Raw genomic sequence first — 26,083 nt, 5'->3', positions numbered from 1 at the left:
CAATTACCTTCCATGTTGCGCTTCCATGTAGAGCAACATTTTAAAATGAGCAATAGGCAGAAGCAAAACAAAAAACAAAAAACAGTGCACTTTATTTTGAAAGTGCGGATCTACTTCTCTTCGTAAAAAAACAGCAGCGACGTGATCCTTGTGCTCTTTGTCTGCCCCCTTCGGTGAGGTAGAATAATGTTGACTGTGAAATCATGAGTAGTATTGGATTCAAAAACGAAATCAATACAAAGCACATGCCAGAGAAATAAGTTGAAACTACAACCAAGGCAGTCACACCTGAATTCAAAATTTTACCCTGACCTGACTTGCACAGGTCAAAGATCAAAGCTAGTGCTCTGACCTAGTGTCGATGATCAGGGCACTAGCTTTGATCTATGGTTTCACTCACACTGGCTTTCTCCCTTCTCTTTCTATATTATCTAGTTACTGTGTGTACAAAAGTTGAAATTTGACCTTGAACTAGTTTTCTCAAGGTCAAGCTCATCATCTCATTTTTATCCCCTTTGCTGCCCAAGTAATGTGTTTTTTGTTTCATCTTTCTATCTGCAACGGTTGTGAAGATATTTGGTGGACTAACGGACGGACGAACGGACAAACACACGAACACTGACAATTACAATACAACAATGCTTTGAAGCGGGATGTAACAAAGGTTTTTTTAACTCTTCATCATGCAGGTGAGGCTCAAGCTCCCCTACCCACATATCCCTGCTGTTGTGGATCATGATTTTTGAGAACAAGCTTTACTTCGCAACGCATCGTGATCAAAGTCTGTCTACATTTATATCACTCATGACACTCGCTGTTGTCCTGTGAGAAGAGAATATGCAAAAATGTATTTAGGGGGTTAAACATTTTGTAGACAGTAGTGTCAGTGTCCTATAAGGGCAAACTGCTCCCTCATCACTATCTATTCCAGTCAGTTGACTGTGGCCTTCGAATAAGTGATGCAGATGGAGGGGAAGATGACGGTGATGTGTCAAACATGTTTCGCAATCTTTTTCTCAGAAGTATGTTTATTCTACTTGAAGCAGCAGAGATAGGTCTTCTTATACCTACTGTAACAATACAGAGGACTATTGGGGAGATGCAAGACATGCATGGACATGGTCAAGCACATACTATGAACTATAAACTATATTATATTTAATTCATTGTTATAAAATGATCATTATCAGAAGAGGACATATCCAGAGTACCCATGTTTAATTTACCCCATTCTGAATAAGTGGGTTTAACAAATCAGTAATGAACGTCTCATCCTACCACAAAGCCACGTGAGGTCAGCCCTTGAGCAACTGAACTCTTAGGAAAGGCCATATAGGGTTGTAATTGCCTGAGGTCCCCCTTTCTTATAATAGGTGATAAAGTGAAAGATATTGCTGATTGCCGGCAGTTGATTCTGCATCTGAGAAGAAGGTAGAAGAAGACGTATACTTTATTTATCCTCATGGGGAAATTATTTTTCCACTCTGTTTTTCCTATTTTCACATATGTATCTGTTGTCTACTAGGATAGGATAGGATGGCAGCGCGTGCACAAGCAGCGGCTCCTCTCTCTCCCACTAGAGGGGTTCTTTCGTGTTTTTTAACTGCCTGTGGGTCTGAGAGTACTGTAATTGCATCTGTGCTGTATGTCGTGCAAACTGTATATGGTAAATTTGACAATAAAGCTGACCATTACTAACTAGTCGCGACTACAGTCACTATTCATCCTCATAAAATGTCTACTCTCGTATAGACTACTTTTTTACATTTAAAAAAGATCTCCACAGACTAGAGAAGTGTGAAATAGGCCCATGTACAATATCAAGATCATAGCCCAATTTATGCGTCATGTCACCTCAACAATAAGATTAGATCAACTCACTGGAGGCTAAATTCAAATATTCTAAATAAGCCAATTATTAAAGAGAAACTTTAAACCAAAATAAATTTATATTTGGAACAGAATGACAATGGAGAGGTGACGCCGTCTGTCCTCTGGGGTGCCTTAAAGGCGGTTCTTAGAGGTAAGATAATAGCAATAACCTCAACCGAAAAGAAAATCAGGCAACTAAAACTTAAAAATTTGGAAGACGAAATGAAAAAAAACTTCAGAGAGAGCACTCGGCAACACAAAGTGAAGGGACAAAATCAAAAATAGAAATATTAAAACAGGAAATTGATCAAATAAATACAAATGAAATCTTAAAAAAGCGTCTTTTTACAAAGCAATGATACAATGAAACGGGAGGGAAAGCAGCTAAACTCCAAGCATACAAGCTGAGAAAACAACAAGCAGATAGAACTATACATACAATAAAAAAACAATAGAACAAATGCACTAGAGAGTAGCCTGGACTGTATATTCACAATCACAATAGAAAGAGGAACATCAGATTGATGCCTTTCTATCTTTACTACATTTACCCTAGACTAACATCTAAAATAACAATATGAGAACTAAAGTCGGCCATTGGGAAACAAAAAAGGAGGCAAGTCCCCGGGACAGACGGTTTTACCTCTGAATGGTATAAGGTGATGTCTGACCAGCTTGCCCCAACACTCTTAAGAACATTTAACTTTGTCTTAGAGAAGAACATTATTCCACCATCATGGAGAGAATTTCCATCATCCCAAAGGAGGGGAAAGATAAATCAGAATACAGGAATTATCGTCCAATCAGTGTTTTGAACATTGACTATAAATTGTTCACATCCATACTATCCAAAAGGTAAGGGCTAATACACAACGACCAGACAGGATTCATTAGACATAGACAGACCCAGGATAACATCAGGAAAACACTACATGTTATAAAAGAGGCAACACAACAAAAGGTGGACACACTCATTGTAAGTTTAGATGCGGAGAAAGCTTTTGATTCGGTACGATGGTCATTTCTGTATAAACTTTTATCAAAATTTGGATTCCACAGGTCACTAATTAGTACTATTGCTGCACTGTACGATAAACCTACAGCCAAAATCAAAATTAACGGAGATCTAACCAACTCATTCATTCTGGAAAGAGGAACAAGACAGGGGTGTCCTATATCCCCGCTCCTCTTTGCGTTGTTCATTGAACCTCTTAGTCAGTGGATTAGGGAGAGTTCGGACATTAGGGGGGTAACAGTGACATCTGGGGAAGTTAAGTTGGCCCTATTTGCTGACGATTTGTTAATATATTTAACACAGCTCACAGAGACACTCCCAAAATTAATAAATATATTAGAAGAATATGGCTTTCTCTCTGGGTACAAAATTAATGTTAATAAAACTCAGATATTAGCACTTAACTATGATCCTCCAACTGAAATCAGAAACTTATATACCTGGAAATGAGAAGCACAGTCAATCAAATACCTGGGTGTATTGATACCTAAAGATTACTCAGAAATGTTTGAACTCAATTATGGTCCTTTAAATACAACAATAAAATCTGATATTCAAAGATGGAAAACTGTCCCCTTTCTGAGTCTGAACTCACAGGTGGAGTCAATTAGGATGAATATTCTCCCTCGAATGCTTTATTTATTTCAGTGCTTGCCAGTGCTTGCCAGTCAGAATACCCCCTAAACAATTCATAGAATGGGACAGGTTACTATCCCGGTTCATATGGAAAGGGAAATGAGCCAGAATTAAATTTAAAACTCTGCAGCTAAGAAAGGATCAGGGTGGAATAGGCCTTCCCTGCCTGCAGGAATATTATTTGGCAGCTCAGCTGAGACCATTAGTCTGTTTATGCTCCCCAACATGCACTGCAGGTTGGAAGAGAATTGAAAACACAAATATTAAAGGAATACCTATTGCAGCTATAATAGCAGATAAGACACGACAGGATGAACTGATGGTCTCAGACGAACTTTTCTTGGATATTATACTGAAATCTTGGCAAAAATTAATCAAAATTTGCAAATTAGGGGAATCTGTTAAGATCATGAGGTGGTGTGCATTTGACTCAGACTTTAAACCAAACAAAAGTGATTTTGGATTTAAAAGATGGATTTCTAAGGGTTTCAGTTCATATTACTAATTTGTCCACAAAGGTGTGTTCCAGAGATTTGAGGTCTTACAAGAGCAAAATGGATTGGGAAAAGAAGATTTCTATAGATTGCAAGTTAGACACCATGTCACTCAAAACTTGGAAAAGATTGGGGAAAAACTCACTACAGGATTCCTACAGGCATTTTTTGCATTAACTCAGTCTCAAACTTGTAAGAAAATAATGTTGGTGCTATACAATGGTATCCAACAGTCCAAAACTGAGAGAGTACATAAAATGGAAATGGGAGAAAGAATGAAACATAGAGATCTCTGAGGGGAGTTGGGACAAAATATGCAGTTGGCAGTGGACCGCAACAGGATCAAATACTTGGCGAGAATTTTGTTGGAAGAATGTGGTGAGATTCTTTATTACACCAACTCAGAAACAGTATCAGGGTAGTGGAGACGCCTGTTGGAGACTTTGTGGGACAAATGAAGCTAACCGCTGTCATATCTTCTGGAAGTGTACCATCATACCTTACTGGAAAGAGATCCATAAACACATAAATAATGTATTTGGTTCAAGCATTTCTTTTAAATGTGAAAATTTATACCTGGGAAATGTATCAACTGAAAATGTCTGTAACAACGATAAGAAGTTGCTTGGTATCTTGCTTGCAGCAAGTAAAAAAACTGTAACAAGAAAATGGCTAAGGGTTGAACCACCCATTGTTGATGCATGGCTGGACATTATATATGATATTTACATCATGGAAAAATTGTCATTTACTATTAAAGTACAAACAGATAAGTTTTACCAGATTTGGTCCAAATGGACAGAATATGTGAAACCTGTAAGATCTGACTTCACCTGAATGTTGCCTTACACTGTAGCCTGATTAATTGCCTCGTTCAATTTGTATGTTTTTTGGGGGAAGGTGTCTTGCTCAAGGGTAAACTGGCTCCTCTCCAACTGCCAGTTCACACTCTTGAAAGTTTTGTTCCACATGTGTCTAGAACCGACCACCCTCTGGTCCCCAGCTCAAGCCAGTGGACTGAGCTACTTTGGTATGATGTGTGCTTGGGAAATCTCTGTGCCTTTGGACGAATATCTTCATTTCCTTATTCTGAGTCGCAAAAAGGAAGCATATTGGAAGAGTCATGTAAAGGTTCAGTCCCAGAAAGTAACCTGAAGCCCCTCATCCAGTCATTCAGTAGCTGCTGTAGATTAGGTCAACATACTTAAGGCGAATTGCAAGTGTTCTACCCACTAACTAACACCCCGTCCACACGATGCCGGAACTTTTTGAAAACGCAACTTTTTTGTTTACGCCTTCCGTCCACACGACAACACAGATATCTGGAACAAAAAACGCAACTTTTTGAAAATGCTGGCCTAGGTGGATTTTTAAAAAAACGCTGGGTCCACGTTGTCGTGTGGACGGTGTATCCGCAACTTTTTAAAAACACTGACGTCTTGCCTGCAACAAAAACCTCTGTGATGTCATATTTATAGGCCCGTGTGTTATGACAACAAAACAAGGAGGATTCCTATTGGATAAAATTTGACTCAATACTGCCACCACATGGTTTGGCAAGCTTATAGCCATCTTCGAAAACGCACTGAAGCATTTATGTGTGGACAGAGATTTTTTTGAAAACACTGTTGTGTGGACGCGAATCGTTTTCGATGCGTTTTCAAAAAAAAAAATCTGTCACCGTGTGGATGGGGCCTACATCTACTCACTTTACTAAATAACAATAAACATATATGAATGTTTTAAATCACCACAATAACACTTAAATGGTTTACCAGTTTTAGCCCAAAATTTTGAGGGTAATTAAAAATCAAAGATCTGCGAGCCTACGGTCAGATAATAAATGTACAGTAATAAAGTTTGTATACACCATCAGTCAGTGACGTTCGGTGAGGTTCATGGCTGGTGAGGCACTGATTTCATCATAATTAGATTTACAAAAATATGAACCTACAGTTTCGCTTATTCACCATTTAATTAGCAACTGGTCATTTTTAAAGTCTCATAGCAGAATTATTTACACATACAAACTAACACACATTTAGCACATTTGATTAAAAAAACGTTATTTTGTTTCCTACATGTTTGCTTCTATGTTACGTCTACTTATAAATGAAGTCCATGTGCCGCTCTTTCTGAACACTAGCATCGAAAAAACTTTGAGTTGAGATATGTAATCAAACATCTTTATAGTAACGCAAGGCGAGCAGAAAACAAATGAATGGTTGCATTTGACTGTAGATTGTAGTTTGCTGTCACTTCTTCTACGGCCGAGGAAGAGGAATCCTCGGCCAAATCCCTGGGATCACTAGCACCCCCTACCATGAGGCCGGAGGCCGGTGAGGCCGTGCCTCAACTGCCTCCCCTGACCGCACGTCACTGCCATTAGTTAAAAATCAGACTCAGCACAGGATATCATTCATGTAGAATGTAATGCAGATGTTATTGACCTGTAGTGATGATTAACACTGTATACCAGCTGCATGGATGTCTTTTTTGAGTCCCATCTACTTCTGTTTCACGCACGCTTCAACACTTTTAACTTCTTCTTCTTTTCCTTTCGGCTTTTCCCATCAGGGGTCGCCACAGCGAATCAACTGCCTCCATCTAACCCTGTCTTCTGTATCCTCTTCTCTCACACCAACTACCTTCATGTCCTCCTTCACTACATCCATAAACCTCCTCTTTGGTCTTTCTCTAGGCCTCCTCCCTGGCAGTTCAAAACTCAGCATCCTTCTACCAATATATTCACTGTCTGTCCTCTGGACATGTCCAAACCATCTCAATCTGGCCTTCTGACTTTATCTCGAAAACCTCTAACACGTGCTGTCCCTCTGATGTACTCATGGCAGGATACATCGTGGGATGTATCAGGGACAATGAAGAGGAGTATAGGTGCCTGGTGTAGGATTTTGTTGACTGGTGTCACAGCAACAGCCTGCAGCTCAACACCTCCAAAACTAAAGAGCTGGTCATTGACTTCAGGAGGGACAGACCCCAACCTAGACCAGTTCTGATAGGAACGGAGGAGGTGGAGATTGTGCAGACCTATAAATATCTTGGGCTGTGGCTGGACAACAAGCTGGACTGGACCAGCAAAACGAGGCAGCTGTACAAGAAAGCACAGAGCAGGATGTACTTTCTGAGGAGGCTGAGGGCATTCAACATCTGCAGGAAGCTCCTGTGGATTTTCTATCAGTCTGTGGTCGCCAGTGTCCTGTCATACGCTGTGGCATGTTGGGGAGGGAGCGTGACCAAAGCGGATCTCTCCAGGCTGGAGAAGCTGATCAGGCTGGCCAGCTCGGTGGTTGGGATGAAGCTGGACCCTCTGGCAACGGTGGCAGAGAAGAGAACCTTGGACAAACAGCTGGACATCATGGACAATGTCAGCCACCCTCTGCACACCGTTACCAACAACCAGAGGAGCCTGAAAAGCCAGAGGCTGCGCCTCCCGACATGCAGGACAGACAGACTGAAGAACTCCTTCATCCCCCGAGACATTAAACTACTCAACTCCTCTCTGGGGGAGTTGAAGAAGAAGAAAGTCCACACGAGAGCTGAGGGATGACACAAACAATACAGCAAAAACAATACAAACACTATAGACATTTCACTATACCCATACTTAACCAGGCGAGTTTATTTTTTATTTATATGCCTATTTCTGATTATCTATTTATATATTCTTGATGGGTTATTTTTTTATTACTCTTTCTATTTGGCGTTGTACTACTTTCTATGCGCTGGTGCTTTCTGTGTGCTTTTTCTGTGTTTGGTGTACTCACTGTGCTGTGAAATTAATGTCCCTGACGGTCCCATGTCCGTCGGTCCGTCCCGGTAGGAACTACTAGGAACCATCATCAGTTGCTTGTTTCTCAGATGGAGTCGGAAGAGCGGCGGAAGGAGCAAATCAAAATGGCGAGCCAAGAGGAGTCTGTGAGGGAGTTTGTCGCTGTCACTGATGTGGACGAGGAGAGGGCCCGTTTTTTCCTGGAGTCCGCCGGGTGGAACTTACAGGTCAGTTTTTTGTCAGTGTTCCCACCGGGTCACTGAAGTACGGGACGGAACTCGGACCGCAGTAACACGACATGAGTCAGGTGCATGGCGACCGGCTAACGTTAGCCTGTGTTGCCGGTCATTTGTGCAAGTCATTCTTTGGCAATGGCCAGGCCGCTTTCTATCGCAAACGACGTGACTGTTGTCCATTTATCTGACATAGCGTCTCTTATTAGATGGTCCATTAATGTTTTAATGCAGTTGGCTTTCACTACGGCGGGACGGCTGGAGCTCACCAACAGTGAGTCCTTTGAACCCGGCTAGCGGACGTTAGCGCAAGCTAGCTTCAAGTTTAGCTGTTAACGTGATTAGCTTATCGTGCTACATTGTCTGCTCTCATATAAATGTGATTATTTGTTGCGCTGTCAATTGGTGAAATCTCTCAGCTTTCTACAATAAGAACAGATAAATCTATACAGCAGATATCAGATCAGAATACTTTATTATTAAACTTTTACTTACAGTATGTCTACACCTGATAAGCTGTATATGTTGTTTAAACATACAATGGGGGGAGGGGGGTGCTGAACCATCCGAAACACGTGACTCTACTACTTTACTTCATTTAGTTAACTGTGTCTAAAGGTTTTTGTTCGTTTGTTTGTTTGTTTTTTGACACTGTTTTGTTTTTTTCTACTCCCAGCTTGCACTTGCCAGTTTCTTTGAGGATGGAGCTGACGATGACATTGTGACTCTTCCTCCACCTGAAGGAAGCTCCATGTCCCGGCCTGCAGGACCAAGGTAATGATGGCTTTTTTGATCTTGGGTCAGTTAAATTTTGTAACATTTAATTTAGTACATCAACCCTCTGTTTACCTTCGTCAATAGCTCTCAGTCTAGAGTGACCTCCATCAGAGATCTGATGCATGAAGCAGATGAGGAAAGTGATGAAGAGGAAGGCCAAAGGTAGGATTAAATCCATATTGTCATCAAGTTGGGTGGACTGAGGCTCTAGTTAAAGATGTTGCCACTGTCTAGTCGCAGGTGTGTTGCTGTGTGTTGTGTTCTTGGTCATCCTCACGTTGTGTTTGGAGCACCTAAACAATGAGATGATTCCAGTATGCACATCCCTATGTTAGGGCTCACCTCATTGATTGTTACCTGGTCATGCTTTTCTGCAGCATCAACAGATACTTCTGACGGGGCAGCATGGTGGACTGGTTGTTACGGGTTGCTAATGATCTTATATTTTATTCCCACTAGTTGAGTCTTGTATTAAAATTTACATGTTTGTACTGAAGTTCAATATCTATGCGTATGCTTGTATTTCTTATCTCAATAAATAGTGAGATTCTGTGGGTGTATTTACCAAATGTAGCATTGTTATGGAAATAATTAGTAAATAATGACAGAGTTATGTGTTGCTCGGGTAATTTTCAAGTCTGTTCACATAATCTTCTCTGCGGTCTCTAACAACTGGGTGGAGAACGTTCGGAGTGATAGACAAACAGGCCAGCTTGATGCTGGACTCATTCTAAATGCTACTGTTCCTTTGAAATACACAAATACTACTTCGAAATTCTTAAAAGTTCCTGAAAATGTCGTACACTGTGACTAGTTTTGCATTACAGTATTTTCTGCACTATAAAGTGCACTGGATTATAAGGCGCATATAATTAAAAAAATTACAATAGATTTAAAAACTAGTTGCGCTACCGTCCACTAGCTAGATCATTCATGACTGTGAGTGCCTTTAGTCAGCTGTGAATGGCCCTATTGTTATTTCAATGAAGCCATTCTGAGCCTCATCAAGGAAACCTGATCACTTGATCACTTTGCCATCTTAGAAAGAAGTCAACACGCATATAACAGGGCGGATTATATCCTGAACTGAAGTTCGTCTTCGTCTTCATTTATTAATTAAATATTGTTTCGATCGATCGGTAGTCCGATCGAAGGTGAGGTGCAGCCATTTGCTGCTGTGTATCCTGAACAATTTTTAATGTCAGGCTGCTAATTTACTGGAAAATGTGACACTGTTTTACTCCTAGAACCAACTTTAACGTCAGGCCCCGTCTACACGGCCCATAAATATGACATCACAGAGGTTTTCATCGCAGGCAAGACATCAGTGTTTTTAAAAAGTTCCAGATACACCGTCCACACGACAATGCAGACCCAGCGTTTTTTTAAAAATCCACCTAGGCCAGTGTTTTCAAAAAGTTGCGTTTTTGTTCCTGATATCTACATTGTTGTGTGGACGGGCCTAAGACTGTGTTGTGGATTGATATCTAGTCAGAAATAGTTAACATGTTTTCTGTTCACACACAACCTGTTCAGGACTTGAGGGGACCTCACGCCGGCTTGACAATGTTAGGTGCTGATCGAACCATAATTCCATTATCTGTGTTCCTCAGTGATAAAAGAGCATTCTGGGTTGAAGTTTTGAGCGTTCACAGGCATCGTTATACAGCTCTAAACATGAGTTTTGAGTGAGTAAATCTGAGGCGTCAGATGTTTTTGGAATGCATGTGATGTTGGGTCACATTATTTCCAGGTTTTTTGCGGGAGGATCAGAGCGCAGTGGGCAGCAGATTGTTGGACCTCCTAAGAAGAAGAGCTCCAATGAAGTGGTGGAGGATTTGTTCAAGGGTGCTAGGGAACATGGAGCGGTGCCTCTGGACCGCAGTGGGAGAGGCCTGGGAGAGCCCAGCAAAGCCAAGGTACAGGGAAACACACAAGAGGCATGTCTGTCATCTTTTGTGTTGTCTTTCTATGTATTGTCCCCTGACATATAAATGATGAGGGGTTACAGTTGACCGCCTATCCATTGTCATTTCTTAATGTAATTTTTAAAATTCATGGACACCAACTTCATAGTAACCATCATTCTCTCTGTGCTTTAAGTATTTTTTCTATAACTCTTATTTTTGGACATGTCTTCATCTTACTGTCTCCTCGCATCGCTTAGGCCTTCTTTGGCGGAGGCTACAGGCTCGGCGCAGCTCCTGAAGAGGAGTCGGCTTACGTGGCTGGAGAGAAACAAGCTTTCAACAGCCTGCAAGATGTGAGTACAGACCCTCCTAGCTGCGCCTTGTTGCGTGATCAGGTCTGGCTTTGTTTCTGACATCATAGACACATTTAGGTTTTCTAAATTCAGATTCAAGCCAGTAGAACAAATCATAATTGAACATTTTATTCTACTGTGTGCAGAATATTACCTTAGATTCAATTTGATTTAAACAAAAGTGTCTTTCTGTACACATAAGGAATGCTTTGGGGAAATCTTTGGTCTATCTGACCTTTTCCGATTAAAGGAACAGAATATGAATTACTTCTCGCTCTACTGAGGGAAACAAAATCAAGTCAACAAATGTGCCTTTTCCCTTGAAGCAAGGTGGGTTTACTCTACCTGCATGATGCAGTCGAGCAGTTTCATTTTTTGTGGTCAGTGAGCTACAGATTAAGTTTCTGATTAAACAGGAAAAAGTCACTAAAAAGTCTCTGATCTTGTTTATTTTTAATTTAAAAGTCTAATTCAAGTCTCAAAAAGAGTTAAATATCTCCTTTACAAGAGCATCCTGGTCTAAACAGGCATCAGCACACAAAATTGTAAATACAGGCAGTCCTCAACCTACAAACACGATTACACAATTAGTTTTGAGAGGCTGTTGGTAAGATGTGGTTTATTAAATCTGTATCTATGATCGCCATTTCCACAAGACTTACCTGAAACAATAAAAGGACGTAAAAACAACACTTAATAAAGTAAAATACAGGTACAGGTCTTTTTGAATTTCTGTTCTGGATTCATTGGTTTTAAAAAAAAAAAAACACAGGAAAAAAAAAACTAGTTTATTTCATTTTACTCCACTTAACATCTGTCCAACACCAATATTAGAATTACTATCACTAGAAAACTGTTAAAGCACATAATATTGTAATACCCTGGGTATTATCGATAACTGCAGTGGAGATGGAACTCGCAGACGCTGACTTTATCGGCTTTGTTCATCTCTTTACACAGGGACTCCGAACAGAGACACAACTCCTGCTCATCAATAACTCATTTACACTCGTTCACTTTCTCCAACTCTCACAAACTTCCCACAGATCAACGCATGCAGCCCACGGCTCAGAGCGACATCATAGTAACAGGCTGCATTAACAGGCTATTACTGTACAATAAATAACAATAAAAAACATATTAAAATACAAACAAACTGTAAAAACTGATGGGTCTGTCTCACCTCAGGTTTTCATCCTGCTACCAGTTTGTCTTCTGTCCTGGATTTGCATGATGGAGGCATGTAGTTATCTAAAAAAACACAATCTTAACATGTCAAAAGCGTAACATAGCAAGTGATTAGCGCAGTCTCAATGACTTATTACTTATTTTTGGGCTTGAAGAAATAGTTCACCATGACATCCTGGTCTGGAAATTTTCCCATTGGAGGCCCATTTATTGACTTTCATTTGTTAAATTGCTGATTCCCAAACATTCTCTGATGGCCCCTCCTTCAGTATACAAGAACATGTTTGTTGTGAAAAATAATTGCATTTGAGGCACATTGGGCAGCACTTCATCATCTGCTTTGCGTTTATGGACCTCCATTAGAAACTTGGCTGTGTTGGGCTGGCAATGTCAGTTTTAATAATTCTAACAGCAAACTAAAGTCATCTAGAGGTTTGTGTACTTTGATGTAGCTCTCTATACGGTCATAGTGACTGTTGGGAATAACACACACACATACACACACACACACACACACACACACACACACACACACACACAATCATTTATATAAAATGGTCCTTTGTAATCAGTTGCTGATAGGCCTGTCTGAAATATGAACAGGAATTGGTTTTATAAATAAAATTATGACATTCTTTGGATTCTGACAGTAAACAGTCTGGAGGTATAAGCTCCAGGTTTTGCTTTAAACCCCAGAAATATATTTAAGAGATTCAGGTTGATTGGCCGTTCCAAATTGCCCGTAGGAATGAGTGTGTGTGTGCATGGTTGTATGTCTTTGTGTGTGGCTCCGCGGTGCACTGGAGTCGTGCCTGAGTGTTTCACGCCCTATGCCGCCAAGATAGGCTCCAGCTCCCCATGACCCGCTGCGGCGGATACAGCGGTGGTAATCTGAAGATGACTGACTGACTTAACGTGTCTTTTGAACAGCATTAATTTTTTCCACTCTTGCTTTCTTGGTGTCTCCCTCCAAGAGAGAGAGGCTGTGAGTACGATGTAAACTCTACACTGCTCACATGTGTCATCTGATGGTGGTTGGTGCACACTGCAGCTCCTGCTGGAGAAACAATTCCACATGCTCTCCCCCGCTGCAAAAGACAGTAGTCGCATCCGTATGGTTCAAACGTTTCCCTCCAAGTGTATGAAGAGAGTATGTGTGTTTCAGGTACATGTGGTGCTGAAACTGTGGAAGACAGGTTTCAGTCTGGATAATGGTGAACTCAGAAACTACAATGATCCTGGCAATGCCAACTTCCTTGAGGCAATCAGAAGGGGGTGAGTCATCATCACACCATACAGGAACATGTCTATGTGAATATGCAGACATAAACTTAGTCACTGACCTTTTCCACATTTGGATTAATTAAGACAAGTCGACAACCTTAAACACTCAAAGAGGCATTTGGACCTGGTTTCAAATTCTTTGTCATGTAAAATGAAGATAATACTATATACATTTGTTTTTTGATATTTACACTTTGTGTTGTAAACAACTATAATATGTTGCTTATAAATTCATGGAGTGGTACAGAGAAAATAAAAAATTTTATGTTATGAGCACGTTTTGAACTCTTAAAATATTTTTTTTAAAAACAAGCCGAGTTGGATGGCTCCTGCTAATGAATTAAAAAGCTAAAACTTAAACTGTGTGTCAAACAAAAACTACAATGAGCCAGCATCCCTGTATTACCTCTGGGAGTATCTAGTGGAGCCTTGACCTGAATTTGTAAAATAAATTGAAAAACGAGCACGTTTTCACTTAACAATGAAAAACAAATACTGTAATTGAAAAAAATCTCAGCATACATGTTTAGCTTGTTAATGCAAGGAATGCTTTTCGCGGTGTTTAGTGACTGTGACATATTTTGAGCGATGAGAAACAATAAAATATAATTGTATTTTAATATGTCAAAATCACAATAATCTTACAATTTACAACTACAGTAGTACCTTGAGATAAAAGATTAATTTGTTCTGTGACTGAGACAAATGTTCCCCATTTAGAATAACTAAAGTTATTTTAATCCATTCAAGCTCCAAACCTCTCTATAGGAATTTTTTTTATCAACCAGTAGATATGCATTGTTCATAATTTATTATATTTTCTAGAATAATCTGGTTTTGTCACAGTTAAACGCTTGTCGCAGAACATAGCCTTCCTCCACAACGACTACAGAAGAATGTGTGAGGTATTCTTCAGCTGCTTTAACGTCCTCATTAATGCTTCTCCATGCCTCACTACTGAGTGCATGGTTGTTTTATCAACCTATCAACTAACGGTGGTGTCCCAAAGCACGACTCTTAACTTGGATTTTCACTCGTATCCCAATCAAATACATGGACCAGGCGATGGCTCATATATCAAAAAACTTTTATGTTTAATTGCTCGTATGTCAAGGTACTACTGTACATAAAAAAATCCGAAACAAACACAAATGCAACACACATCACTTGGATATTCATGTCGCAGGTTGCCGATCACTGGACTGAGTACTGATGATTAAGCCCTCATGTCACCCACTGATTGCCCCCCCCCCCTTTTTTTTTTTTTCAAGGGAGATTCCCCTGGAGCTGAGGCAGCGGTCTCGGGGGGGTCAGGTTAACCTGGACATGGAGGACCACAGGGATGAGGACTTCTCCAAACCCAAGGTTGCCTTCAAGGCCTTTGGAGGTGAAGGACAAAAATTGGGAAGGTGAGTTTGGCCACTGATTATTTCTAATATATTTGAATGTGATGCAACGTCTAAAGCCCGAGGTGTTGGTAAAAATGGAAATGTTTTTGGTAAGCCACTTGCAAAGTGGGGGTCATCACATCATGACTGTAATAACAAATTAAACTAAAAGCAATATGAGGGGTTTTTATAAAAATAAATCTTGAAGGACATTGGCTTCATTAACAATTGTAGAAAGAACAAATAGCAAAATGGTGTGAGTACCCAGAAAAACAACAAACCTTTGTTCAAAATGACAGGTCCAGAACTAAAACAGTTTCCATCCATTATACCTGAATCTAAATATACAGACCCTTTCCAAAAAATTAGAATATCATGGAAAAGTTGTTTAATTTCCATAATTCCATTCAGAAAGTTAAACTTTCATGTATTAGAGATTCATGGCCCACAATTTAAACAACTTCAGGTATGTATTTGTTTATTTTTACATAATTTTGGCTTCCAGCTCATAAAACCCATGAAAACAGGATTTCAAAGAATTAGAATACTGTGAAGAAATCATCAGGGCATGAATGTTTTAAACTGAGTGTCACACACTAATCATCTACTAAACTCAAAGCACATGCACAGGTTTCCCCAGTTGTTGTTTAATTGCTTTGGCTTGGTTCAATTGTCTCAGTTCGGTTCAATATGGGGAAGACTGCAGACATGACAGCTGCCCAGAAGACCATCATTGATACCCTCCATAGGATGGGTAAACCTCAAAGGTTCATAGCTAAGGAGGCTGGCTGTTCACAGAGTGCTGTGTCCAAGCATATCAATGGAAAGTCTAGTGGAAGGGAAAAATGTGGCAGGAGAAGATGCACGTGCAAAAGATGACCGTGGGCTTAAGCAGATTCTCAAACAGAGAAGATTCAAGAATCTGGCAGAGATCCAGAAAGAGTGGACTTAGGCAGGAGTCACAGCTTCAAACATCACCACTTTCAAACACATCCGGGAGATGGGCTACAACTGCTGGGTTCCTCGGGTCAAGCCACTTCTGAACCAGAGCCAACGTAGGAAGCGGCTCAACTGGGCCAAGGAGAAGAAGGACTGGACTTGTTGGCCGGTGGTCCAAGATCCTCTTTTCCGATGAAAGTAAAATGTGCCTTTCATTTGGGAATCAAGGTCAAAGGGAAGACGGGTGAGGAACAGAACCCAAGCTGCTTGAGGTCCAGTGTGAAATATCCACAGTTAGTCATGATTTGGGGTGCAATGTCTAGTGCAGGTGTTGGTAAACTCTGCTTCCTTAAATCCAAGGACACCGCAACAGTCTACCATAATGTTTTGGAGGACTTCATGACTCCTTCTGCTGAGGATCTGTATGAAGATGCAGATTTCCTCTTCCAGCAGGACCTGGCACCTGCCCATACTGCCAGAAGCACCAAAACCTGGTTTGATGCTCATGCCATCACAGTGCTTGACTGGCCAGCCAACTCGCCGGACCTAAACCCCATTGAGAATCTATGGGGTATTCTCAAGAGGAAAATGAGGGGCACCAGACCCAACAACAAAGAAGAGCTGACAGCAAGCATCAAAGAAATCTGGGCTTCCATAACTCCTATGCAATGCCACAGGCTGATTGGCTCTTTTCCAACCAAGTATTGATGATTGATATATCGTTTTGAAAGTGCCATATTTTTTTTGATTCTTTCTTTTCTGCAAAAACTGAGAAATGAATGGTGATTTCATGACACTATTCTATTTTTTTGAAATCCTGTTTTCGTGGGTTTTAAGAGCTGGAAGCCAAAATTATGTAAAAATAAATACCTGAAATTGTTTAAATTGTGGGCCATGAATCTATAATACATGAAAGTTTAACTTTCTGAATGGAATTACGGAAATTAAACAACTTTTCCACGATACTCAAATTTTTTGGAAAGGGTCTGTATTAATGAATAAGTCACAATATAAAATACAGGGCTGTAAAGAGGTTGTAAAATACAGGATAAGTATAAATGACTAAACAAACCATTTAAATGATTGTAATTAAATCAGTGATGTTTTTTTGAGTGATTACAAAGAAAAGTGTAAACTTCCCTGTTATTTTTTGAGCAGGGTTGATCAAATGTAATATTCTATCAAAAATTCAGTATTATATGATCATATTTTCATGGTTCCTCGTGTCTTGGCATTGTCATCCTTCCACGTCTCCCCTCTAGTGCCACTCCAGAGTTGATTACTGCTCCGGCAACTTCTCAGCAGGACCAGGCTGCCAACGAGGCCCAGGCTAGCGCCTCTGTGACCGTCGACCCATCACAGCCTCTCACTAGCATCCAGTTCCGCCTGGCTGATGGCGGCAGGCTGGTCCAACAGTTCAACTACACTCACAGGTGATTGACTGTCTCTTTGCAACTTGAAGTTGTGTGTTTGTGCACAGTTTACACCACCTTTACCTCCGCAGGTGTGAGGAACCTTCAAATGTGTTTGCTCTGTTGCTCTGTATCTGTTGTTGCTGACCTCTTCCACCAGAGGTCATTGCATCTAAAGTTGAGTTTAAAGCTGCCTGTTGTGTCACTCAGGGTGTCAGACCTCCGACAGTTTGTGGTGGCAGCACGGCCTGCTATGGCTGCCAGAGAGTTTGTCCTCATGACCACCTTCCCCAACATGGAGCTGTCAGACGAGAGCAAGACACTGCAGCAAGCCAACCTCCTCAACGCGGTCATAGTGCAGCGACTAAAGTGAGGGTGGGCTAACAAGAGTGACACCCGTTGGTGGTGTGGCTAACTGCATCCCTGTGAAACCTGCTGCCCCCCTCCCCCCCCGAGGGACGAAAGAACATGGACTTATGTATGAACTAGTGATTTCTATTTTTTTTCTAAGAGTAAAACATGACATCCTCCTGCTCCCCCACTTACTCTCCTTCCTCTGTGGTCTGTCAAAAACCATAATGAGGTCAGAGGTGTGAAATTCTCAACTCTGTTTAGTTGTGAAGCTCGAAAAATGCTTATTGGACTGAGAAGCGTCACCAGCTCTCTGTTGTCATGGGATGAGAAGACAGCTGGATCAGATTTTGAAGTGAACTTGTTCTTTGAACCTTAATTTGGCCCTGAATCATTTGTTTGTGTCACAGCAGCGCAAACCAGACCCATAAGAGGCACCCGATTCTTTTTTTCACAGTGAAAGTTCATGTTCATCGTGTGCTTCTGTACATTTTTTTCATTTCTCCATTGAGAAATGTGATGATGTAACAAGGGTTTTTTTTTCCAAACCAATCTGTACCAGTAGCCTTACTCTCCTACGTTCACCTGCAGAACATCACCTGTTCTTCTGTGCACATGAAGATGGTGTTATTTTTTAATCAGACTTTTCTCCTTCATTTTTCCTCCAGGTAGACGGTGGTGTTTTGATATTGTGTTATATGACAAACGTATAGATTACAAGAACTGGTTTGTAGTAGTAAGAAACACTGACATCCTCTACGCATCCCGGGGCAACACAGAAACAAGTTTGGACCTCTGCTAAAATAAATCCATTTTATGGTTGATGTATAAACAGCTTTTGTCTTGTGTTTTACTTAACGGCTGTGCTTGTTCAGCATCTACATAATGAAGCGGCAAAGATTTAGTGGCGTGTCATCTTTTAATGTTGTTCTCTGTCATTCATTGGTCCAGACATGTTTGGGTCAGTATTTACAGAAACGTTGTAAGGGGATTGCTTTGGAATGACACAAATGTTGTCCCCTTTTGTGCTAAAGAATGGACAACCAAAAAGTTGCTGCTCCAAAAATACAGATTCAATTTTGATTTCTTAGTCAGGAAATTTCTGTTTAGATTGAGAAAGTCTTACTAAGCATCTTCTCTGCAGTTGTTTTGTATCTATATTTCAGCACTTCATTAGCGAACTGCTCAAGCCCTTGGTTTTTAAAAAGCTAATTATTATACTTTTATAATATTATAATAGTCTTTAATTTACTACTTGTTTCAATCCTGTCTGTTTCTACTTATGCTTAAAGGGACAGTAAAATCAAAATGAACCAGGTCTGTATTTAAAGTACTGTACATAATTAAACAAAAGGATTGGTGGCATTTTTATTTTTTTATGATCAATGGAGACTTAGAAAAACAAAATTAATCGTAAATTATGGAGTGTGCCATGACAGCGGAAGTGACGCAATTATAGACATCACGGTGAATCCATATCAGCCCCGTTAAAGAATTATACAGCGAGCGATAACAAAACGAGCCAACATTATCACATTTATCAGGATATTGCCTAAAATCATATCATCGTCAGATACTGAGGACGAGTTCCCTGTGAACCCACCTGGGGGTGTAATTATCTCGGATAATTATCACCCGATGTATGCGGGGGATGAGAGTTTGCCGACATCTAGCGACTCATTCCAGGTGGCTTCCTCTGAATCAGATTCTGACAGAGATATTGAACTAGTTATAATGCCCCGTTTTGGTTTTCTGTGTGCATGTAAAAGTTAATTGCGCTGCCGATGGTAACACGCTAGCTAGTCAATTGGATTTTGTATATTATTTTAGCATTGAGCTAACCGCCATTTGTTACTGGTGGACTGTGTGGAGTTAATAACAAGTTTAGTTTATATTAATATGTATTAACGAATGTATAAGGATCAGGGCCTGACATGCTGTTTCTGTATGTTTTATTTCAGTTTCACAGATCTCAGTGAAATAACCTGTCTATCACTTTTGACATGAATTAATTATCCACTAAACCTTGGGAATCCAGAAAAAATAATATGGGTTGTCCAAAAATGTTCAAATCTCTTTAGAAATCATCCAGGTGCTCATGGCAGATACTCGGATCTTTGGTCATTTTGACCCTGTTTATCCTTGCTCTCCATTTCCTTCCAAGATTTCCAGAAGGTGTTCTGAATAAAGATAGGTTCCTATATGTGAGTCTTCACCTCACAGGTAACCAGTGACGTGCGGTCAGGGGAGGCAGGTGAGGCCGTGCCTCACCTGCCATCAGAAAAGAAAAATGTAGAAGAAATAGTTATATCTATTCAGTGATGTGAATTGTATAGTTATTTTCCATTTAACGTCACCAATTTTAGGCTATTTTTACTTAAAATTGCACATTTACCGCTGACATACTGAGAGGAGACTTGTGGTGAGGTACCAGCCAGACGAGCCTCACCATGGATTGCACAATGGCTCGGATAGCCGTGCTGATAGCTATACAGTGAGATCATAATGCTATCTCTTTATATGTCGCTATTAAAATGTTCAAACACATTTGCTCTGTGAAATAAATTCCCATAATTCAGCTAATGTATATAATGTATAGTGGGTTTTTTTGTCAACAATTGTATGTGTGTAACGTCTTTCTTGAGTTGAGCGGTCTTGAAATCGCCGGGACAAGGCGCTACGTGAGGCACACAGTTCTCCAGCCTCCTGGTAGGGGGCGCTAGCGATCCCAGGGATTCAGCCGAGGATTCCTCTTTCTCGGCCGTAAAAGAGGTGACAGTGAACTACGATTTATAGTCAGCGCGTCAAGTGCAGTCATTCGATTTTTCCGCTCGCCTTGCCTTACTATAAAAATGGAGGATTACATATCTCAACTCATAATTTTTTGAGTTGCTTTTGTTCAGAAGGAGCTGCGCATTTATAAGTAGACATAACGTATAAAAAATGTGCAGGTAACGACAATGTGTACGTTTTTTAATCAAATGTGCTTGTGTGTATGTGAATAATTCTGCTAAGACTTTAAAAATAAACCACTTACTGTTGCCTATTAAAAGGTGAAAAAGCTACGCTGTAGGTTCATATGTTCGTAAACATCTTCATCTGATTATGATGAAAGTCAGTGTCTCACCAGCCGTGAACCTCACCGCACGTCACTGCATGTAACCATGGTTTTATCGGGTTTATTGCTTCAGTGATCGTATTATGTTCTAATGGCTGCCCTGACTGATGAAGCGATGGGTGTCGCTAATGACGTATGACCCCCACGTGACCACTGGATACGGAAGCTGCTGCAGCGCAGATTTTAAGGTTTCCTGACCACATGGATGATGCCAGACATCTGAAATTTTTTTATCTTCTTTTTTTCATAATGATAAACAAAATATATGTAGTATAAGAATGAGTTTACTGTCCCTATAATATATTGCATTTTCTACATCAGGATATGAAGTCAAATTGCGGCAAGGCAGAGGTAAATGTTTAACAATAAATAATGTCAAGCCAGGTCATTTTACCTTGAAGTTAGGTAGATATGCATGTTCAAATTTCCTGATCAATATGTCTAAAGAAGTGTCAAAACACAAAACACAGCTCTTCCTTAACATAGTAAAGTAATGACCAATCACAAAATAGTCGTCCTTCACCTGGATAAACATTTCTCTCTGTATACACTGACCGATGTCTAACGACAGTCTTCAAAATAAAAGTCTGAAAATAAATGGCCAGGATAATAAAGCGCAGTAATCGTTCCACAACTGTTGTTAGTTAAACATTCTGACCATCTGCCAAATACCTTGTCTGGTGGTTTGCTGCCATGACAGCCTTTAGCCGTCCAGACATGGACTCCACTGGGCCTCTGAAGGTGTGCTGTGGTATCTGACACCAAAATGTCAGCAGCAGATGTTTAATCTGTGAGGTGGAGCCTCCATGAATCAGACGTGTTTGTCTAGATTAGAATATATCACAGATTATGGAATGAATTGGGATCGGAGAAGTCAACACTTCGAACTCATGGTTGTATTCCTTGAGCCATTCACAAACCTTGTGACAGGATGTATTATCCCATGGTTTCCCAGTAGAACATTAGTCAGGGTATCTCACTTCTTCACACAGTTTGCCGTGTTTTCTGACGCATTTCTGTCAGAACCACCATAGACTTTTTCAGTTTTAGTTACAGTAGCTTGTCTGTTGGGTCACAGCACAGGGGCCATCCATGGCCCCTCATGTCCATCAGTGACCCTTAACCACCCATGACCCCATCACCAGTTCAGCACTTTTTCTTCTTTGCAAATTTTTGTTAAAAACTGGCCACTATAGACAGGGAACACTCCTGAAGACTTGCACTTCTAGAGATTTTCTGACCCAGTTGTCTAGCCATTACAATTTGGTCATTGTAAAATTTATAGCGAAGTTTTACTTTGAAAAATATTGAGTAAGTTCACACATTAGTTCAGGAGTGATTCTAGAACCAAAAAAGTATTTGCCCCCTTCCTGATTTTTGAGTTTGTTTGTTTTTTTATTAATCACTCACAAAAGTTTCAGATCATCAAACCAATGGTAATATCACACAGAGACAACCCAAGGAAATACAAAATGCAGTTTCTAAATAATGATTCAATTTATTAAGGCACAAAAAAAATCCAAGCCTATCTGGTCTTATGTGAAAAACGAATTGCCCCCTGAACCTAATAGCGTGTTGTGCCATGTTTGGAGTCAATAACCGAAATCAAGCGTTTCCGATAATTGGTCTTGAGTCTTTCACACCACTGTGGAGAAATTTTGGCCCACTCTTTGCAGAATTGTTTCAACTCTGACATATTGGAGGGTTTTCTAGCATGAACTGCCCATTTGAGGTCACGCCACAGACTGTCATTTGGATTTAAATCCAGACTTGTCCACTCCTAAACCTTAATTTTGTTTGTTTTTTTAGCCATCGAGGGGTGGACTTGCTGGTGTGTTTTGGATTGTTGCCCTACTGCATGATACAAGATCAATTAAGTTTGTGGGCACAAACTGATGGCTGGACGTTGTCCTTCAGGATCTTCTGGTAAACAGCAGAATTCATTTTTCTATCAATCACAACAAGTTGTCCTGGGCCTGAGGCAGCTAAGCAGCCCCAGACCATCACACTGCCACCACCATGTTTTACTGTTGGCATCATGTTCTTTTTATCAAATGCTGTGCCATTTTTACGCCAGATGTAACGGGCTGCACACCGTCCAAAAAGTTCAATTTTTGACTCATTAGTACACAGAATATTTCTCCAAAAGGCTTGAGGATCATCAAGATGCTTTTTTGGCAAATGTGAGACGAGCCTATGTGTTATTTTGTGACAGCAGTGGTTTTCGCCTGAGAACTCTCCCATGGATGTCATTTTTGGCCAGTGTCTTTCTTATAGTGGAGTCATGAACACCGACCTTAACTGAGGCCAGCGAGACCTGCAGTTCTTTCGTTGTTTTTCTAGGTTCTTTTGTGACCTCCTGGATGAGTTGTTGTCGCACTCTTTGAGTAATCTTCATTGGTCGACCACTCCTGGGAAGGTTTGCCACTGTTCCCAGTTTTCTCCATTTGTGGATAAGGGCTCTGACAGTGGTTCACTCCCCACATCCTTGGAAATGGCTCTGTAACCTTTTCCAGACTAATAGATTTCAATCACTTTTTTCCTAATTTTTTCTTGAATTTCTTTGGATTGTTGCATGATGCATTTGTTCTGAGGTTTTGGAGCCTGCTTCACTTTGTCTAACAAATTATATTTAAGTGATTTCTTAATTCAACAAAAGTGGTGGCAATCAGGTTTGGATATGGCCTGTGAAACTGAACTTACCTGTTCCAAAACTGTGGTTAGTCAGTTATTTTGTGATTTAACAAGGGAGCAATTACTTTTTCACATAGGGTCAGATAGGTTTGTATTTTTTTCCCCCCTTGGTAAATAAAATCATCATTTAGGAACTGCATTTTGTATTTCCTTGGGTTGTCTCTGTGTGATATTAACATTGGTTTGATGAACTGAAAATTTTGCAAGTGATGAATATGCAAAAAAACCACAGAAATCAGTAAGGGGGCAAATATTTTTTCACGGCACTGTACCTCGCTTCGTGAAGCAGGTTAGGGTTACTCCTCTGACTCTAGGTTAAGTTACCTCCCTTTGTGAAACTGGAAACCCTGGGTTTCCCTAATTTCAGAGTTAACATAACCAGAGTTTAACTATACTTGCTTTCTGAAACGCATCCAATAAATATATTGCCTATATTTCAAGTAGTTTTTACATTACCCTCCTTGTTGATAAAAGATTTGGGCTGTGGTCACATGGACTGATATCCAACATGTTTGTCAGGGTTTACTGTAGGACCCAAATGCAAACCACATGAGGTAAGGGAAAAAAGATTTAACAAAATGTGGAGAGACGGTGGACCAGATGACCAGGCTGAGTGGGTGAGTTGGCAGGAGGTTAGTAGTCGAGGCAGGCAGGTGGGCTAGAAAGTGATCAGGCAACAGGCAGCAGACTGGAATTAGGAACATGGAGAGAATAGAGTTATCACAAGTCAAGGGTTGAGTAACGAGAGCCACGGTGCTGATACTGACTAGCAGTCCAAACAAACTAACGATGGATGGTGGGGAGCTGGTCCTCATGAAGGTCTGGAGATTGGAAAATGGAGGACAGGTGTGCTGCTCTGCTGCCAGGAGTGGCCACACCCAGGTAGGTGGAACCCGGGTGTGACACCGAAGAGGAGAGAGAGAGAAGGAGCAACTTCTCTCTCAATGTTTTAAAGCTGACATTAATTTTTCTTTTCTTATTTTGATTTTCTCCATTTCTCAAAGATAAATATGTAAAATTGCCACCAGAAGTTTTATTTCCTGTCAGTGAAAAACAATGTTTGTTGATTTTCATTTTCATTCATTCATTCATTCATTCATTCATTCATTCATTCATTCATTCATTCATTCATTCATTCATTCATTCATTCATTCACTGCATTTACAACATACACAACAGAATCACAAAGACTGTTTTCCATGGCAACAATTACAAAACAATTGTTGGTAACACTGCACAAATGTTACACATCCAAACTGCAGTTCATACAAACATGCTTTATTTCGAACATGTGCAGAATAACAACAATAATCAAGACAACAATAATAATAATGATACTCAAAACATGTCCGAAAAGGAGTAGGATGAAGCATAAACTTATTTAATCCTACCCATTCTTCACTTCTCCATTAACATGAAATCCCTACTTGTATTAATAGAGTGCATAGAACAAAAAATAAATAATAATAATATATAAATAAATAAATGAAGTACTAAACATATGCATATACAGTATACAAGAAAAGAGAATAAACAGATAGAAAAGTAAGGGATAAATAGAATTAATAGATAACACCTGATTATTAGACCCCTTCCCCCTCCCTGGACCCAGTGAAAACCGTGTGCTTGTAGTGCTTTTTAAACTGGATCATGCTTGGACATTGCTTGATCTCCACACCCAACCTGTTCCACACCCTCACTCCAGAAACAGAAACACAAAAACCTTTCAGTGTTGTACGTGCCCTCTGATGTTTTAAATTGTGCTCCCACCTCAGATTATAATTCCCTTCTCTACTGAAAAACATTTGTTGTATATTACCAGGAAGTGCCTTTTGTATTGCTTTGTACATGAGTTGCACTGTTTGAAAATGAATAATGTCAGTGAATTTTAATATTCTGGATTCTAAGGATAGTGGATTTGTGACATCTCTATAACCAACATTATGAATTATTCTTATGGCTCTTTTCTGTAATATGGATAATGAATTTATTGTACATTTATACGTGTTGCCCCAGACCTCTGCACAGTAATGTAGATATGGTAAAATGAGAGAACAGTGGAGAATGTGGAGTGACCTGTGGTCCAGAATGTGTTTGGCTTTGCTCAGAACTGAAATGCTTTTTGACCACTCCTGGGACCACTCCTGGGAATTTGCTTTGTATGTGTTTTATATGAGCTTTCCAGTTAATCCTCTCATCTATTATCACCCCCAGAAACGTATTTTCATATACCCTTTCAATATCTTCCCCATCTATCTGTACATGTGCCTGAATGTTCTTATTGCAGTTTTTGTATATCATGAATTTGGTCTTACTTAGATTTAATGATAATTTGTTCCTGTCAAACCACATTTTTAATTTGTCTAATTCATCAGTGACCCTCCCCAGTAGTTTGTGCAATTCCCCCCAGAACAAAAAATGCTAGTGTCATCTGCAAATAATACTAGTTTTAATACCTTTGAAACTTTGCATATATTATTTATACAAAGAATAAACAGTTTAGGACCCAACAACACTGACCCCGGGGGGACGCCACAAGCAATGTTGTCCAAGCATGACGATGAATATTCACCCACCTTCACAAATTGTTTCCTGTTGCTCAGATAGCTTTTCACCCAGTGCAGTACTA

General features: G+C 40.2%; 1 protein-coding gene across 1 annotated transcript; it reads left to right on the top strand.

The window, feature by feature from the left end:
* Positions 1–7,877: 7,877 nt before the first annotated feature.
* On the top strand, positions 7,878–20,437 carry nsfl1c (NSFL1 (p97) cofactor (p47)). Its single transcript, XM_068305590.1, has 9 exons — positions 7,878–8,034; positions 8,717–8,814; positions 8,902–8,979; positions 10,571–10,736; positions 10,985–11,080; positions 13,434–13,543; positions 14,824–14,961; positions 17,142–17,312; positions 17,502–20,437. Exons 1-9 carry the CDS (start codon positions 7,897–7,899, stop codon positions 17,662–17,664), a joined length of 1,158 nt encoding a protein of 385 aa, XP_068161691.1. The 5' UTR covers positions 7,878–7,896; the 3' UTR covers positions 17,665–20,437.
* Positions 20,438–26,083: the final 5,646 nt, after the last annotated feature.

This window comes from Antennarius striatus, chromosome 2 (assembly GCF_040054535.1).
Source record: "Antennarius striatus isolate MH-2024 chromosome 2, ASM4005453v1, whole genome shotgun sequence".
In the NCBI taxonomy this organism is placed as follows: domain Eukaryota; kingdom Metazoa; phylum Chordata; class Actinopteri; order Lophiiformes; family Antennariidae; genus Antennarius; species Antennarius striatus.
The sequence above is the reverse complement of the archived record's forward strand: the minus strand, read 5'-3'. Positions and strand labels throughout refer to the sequence as shown.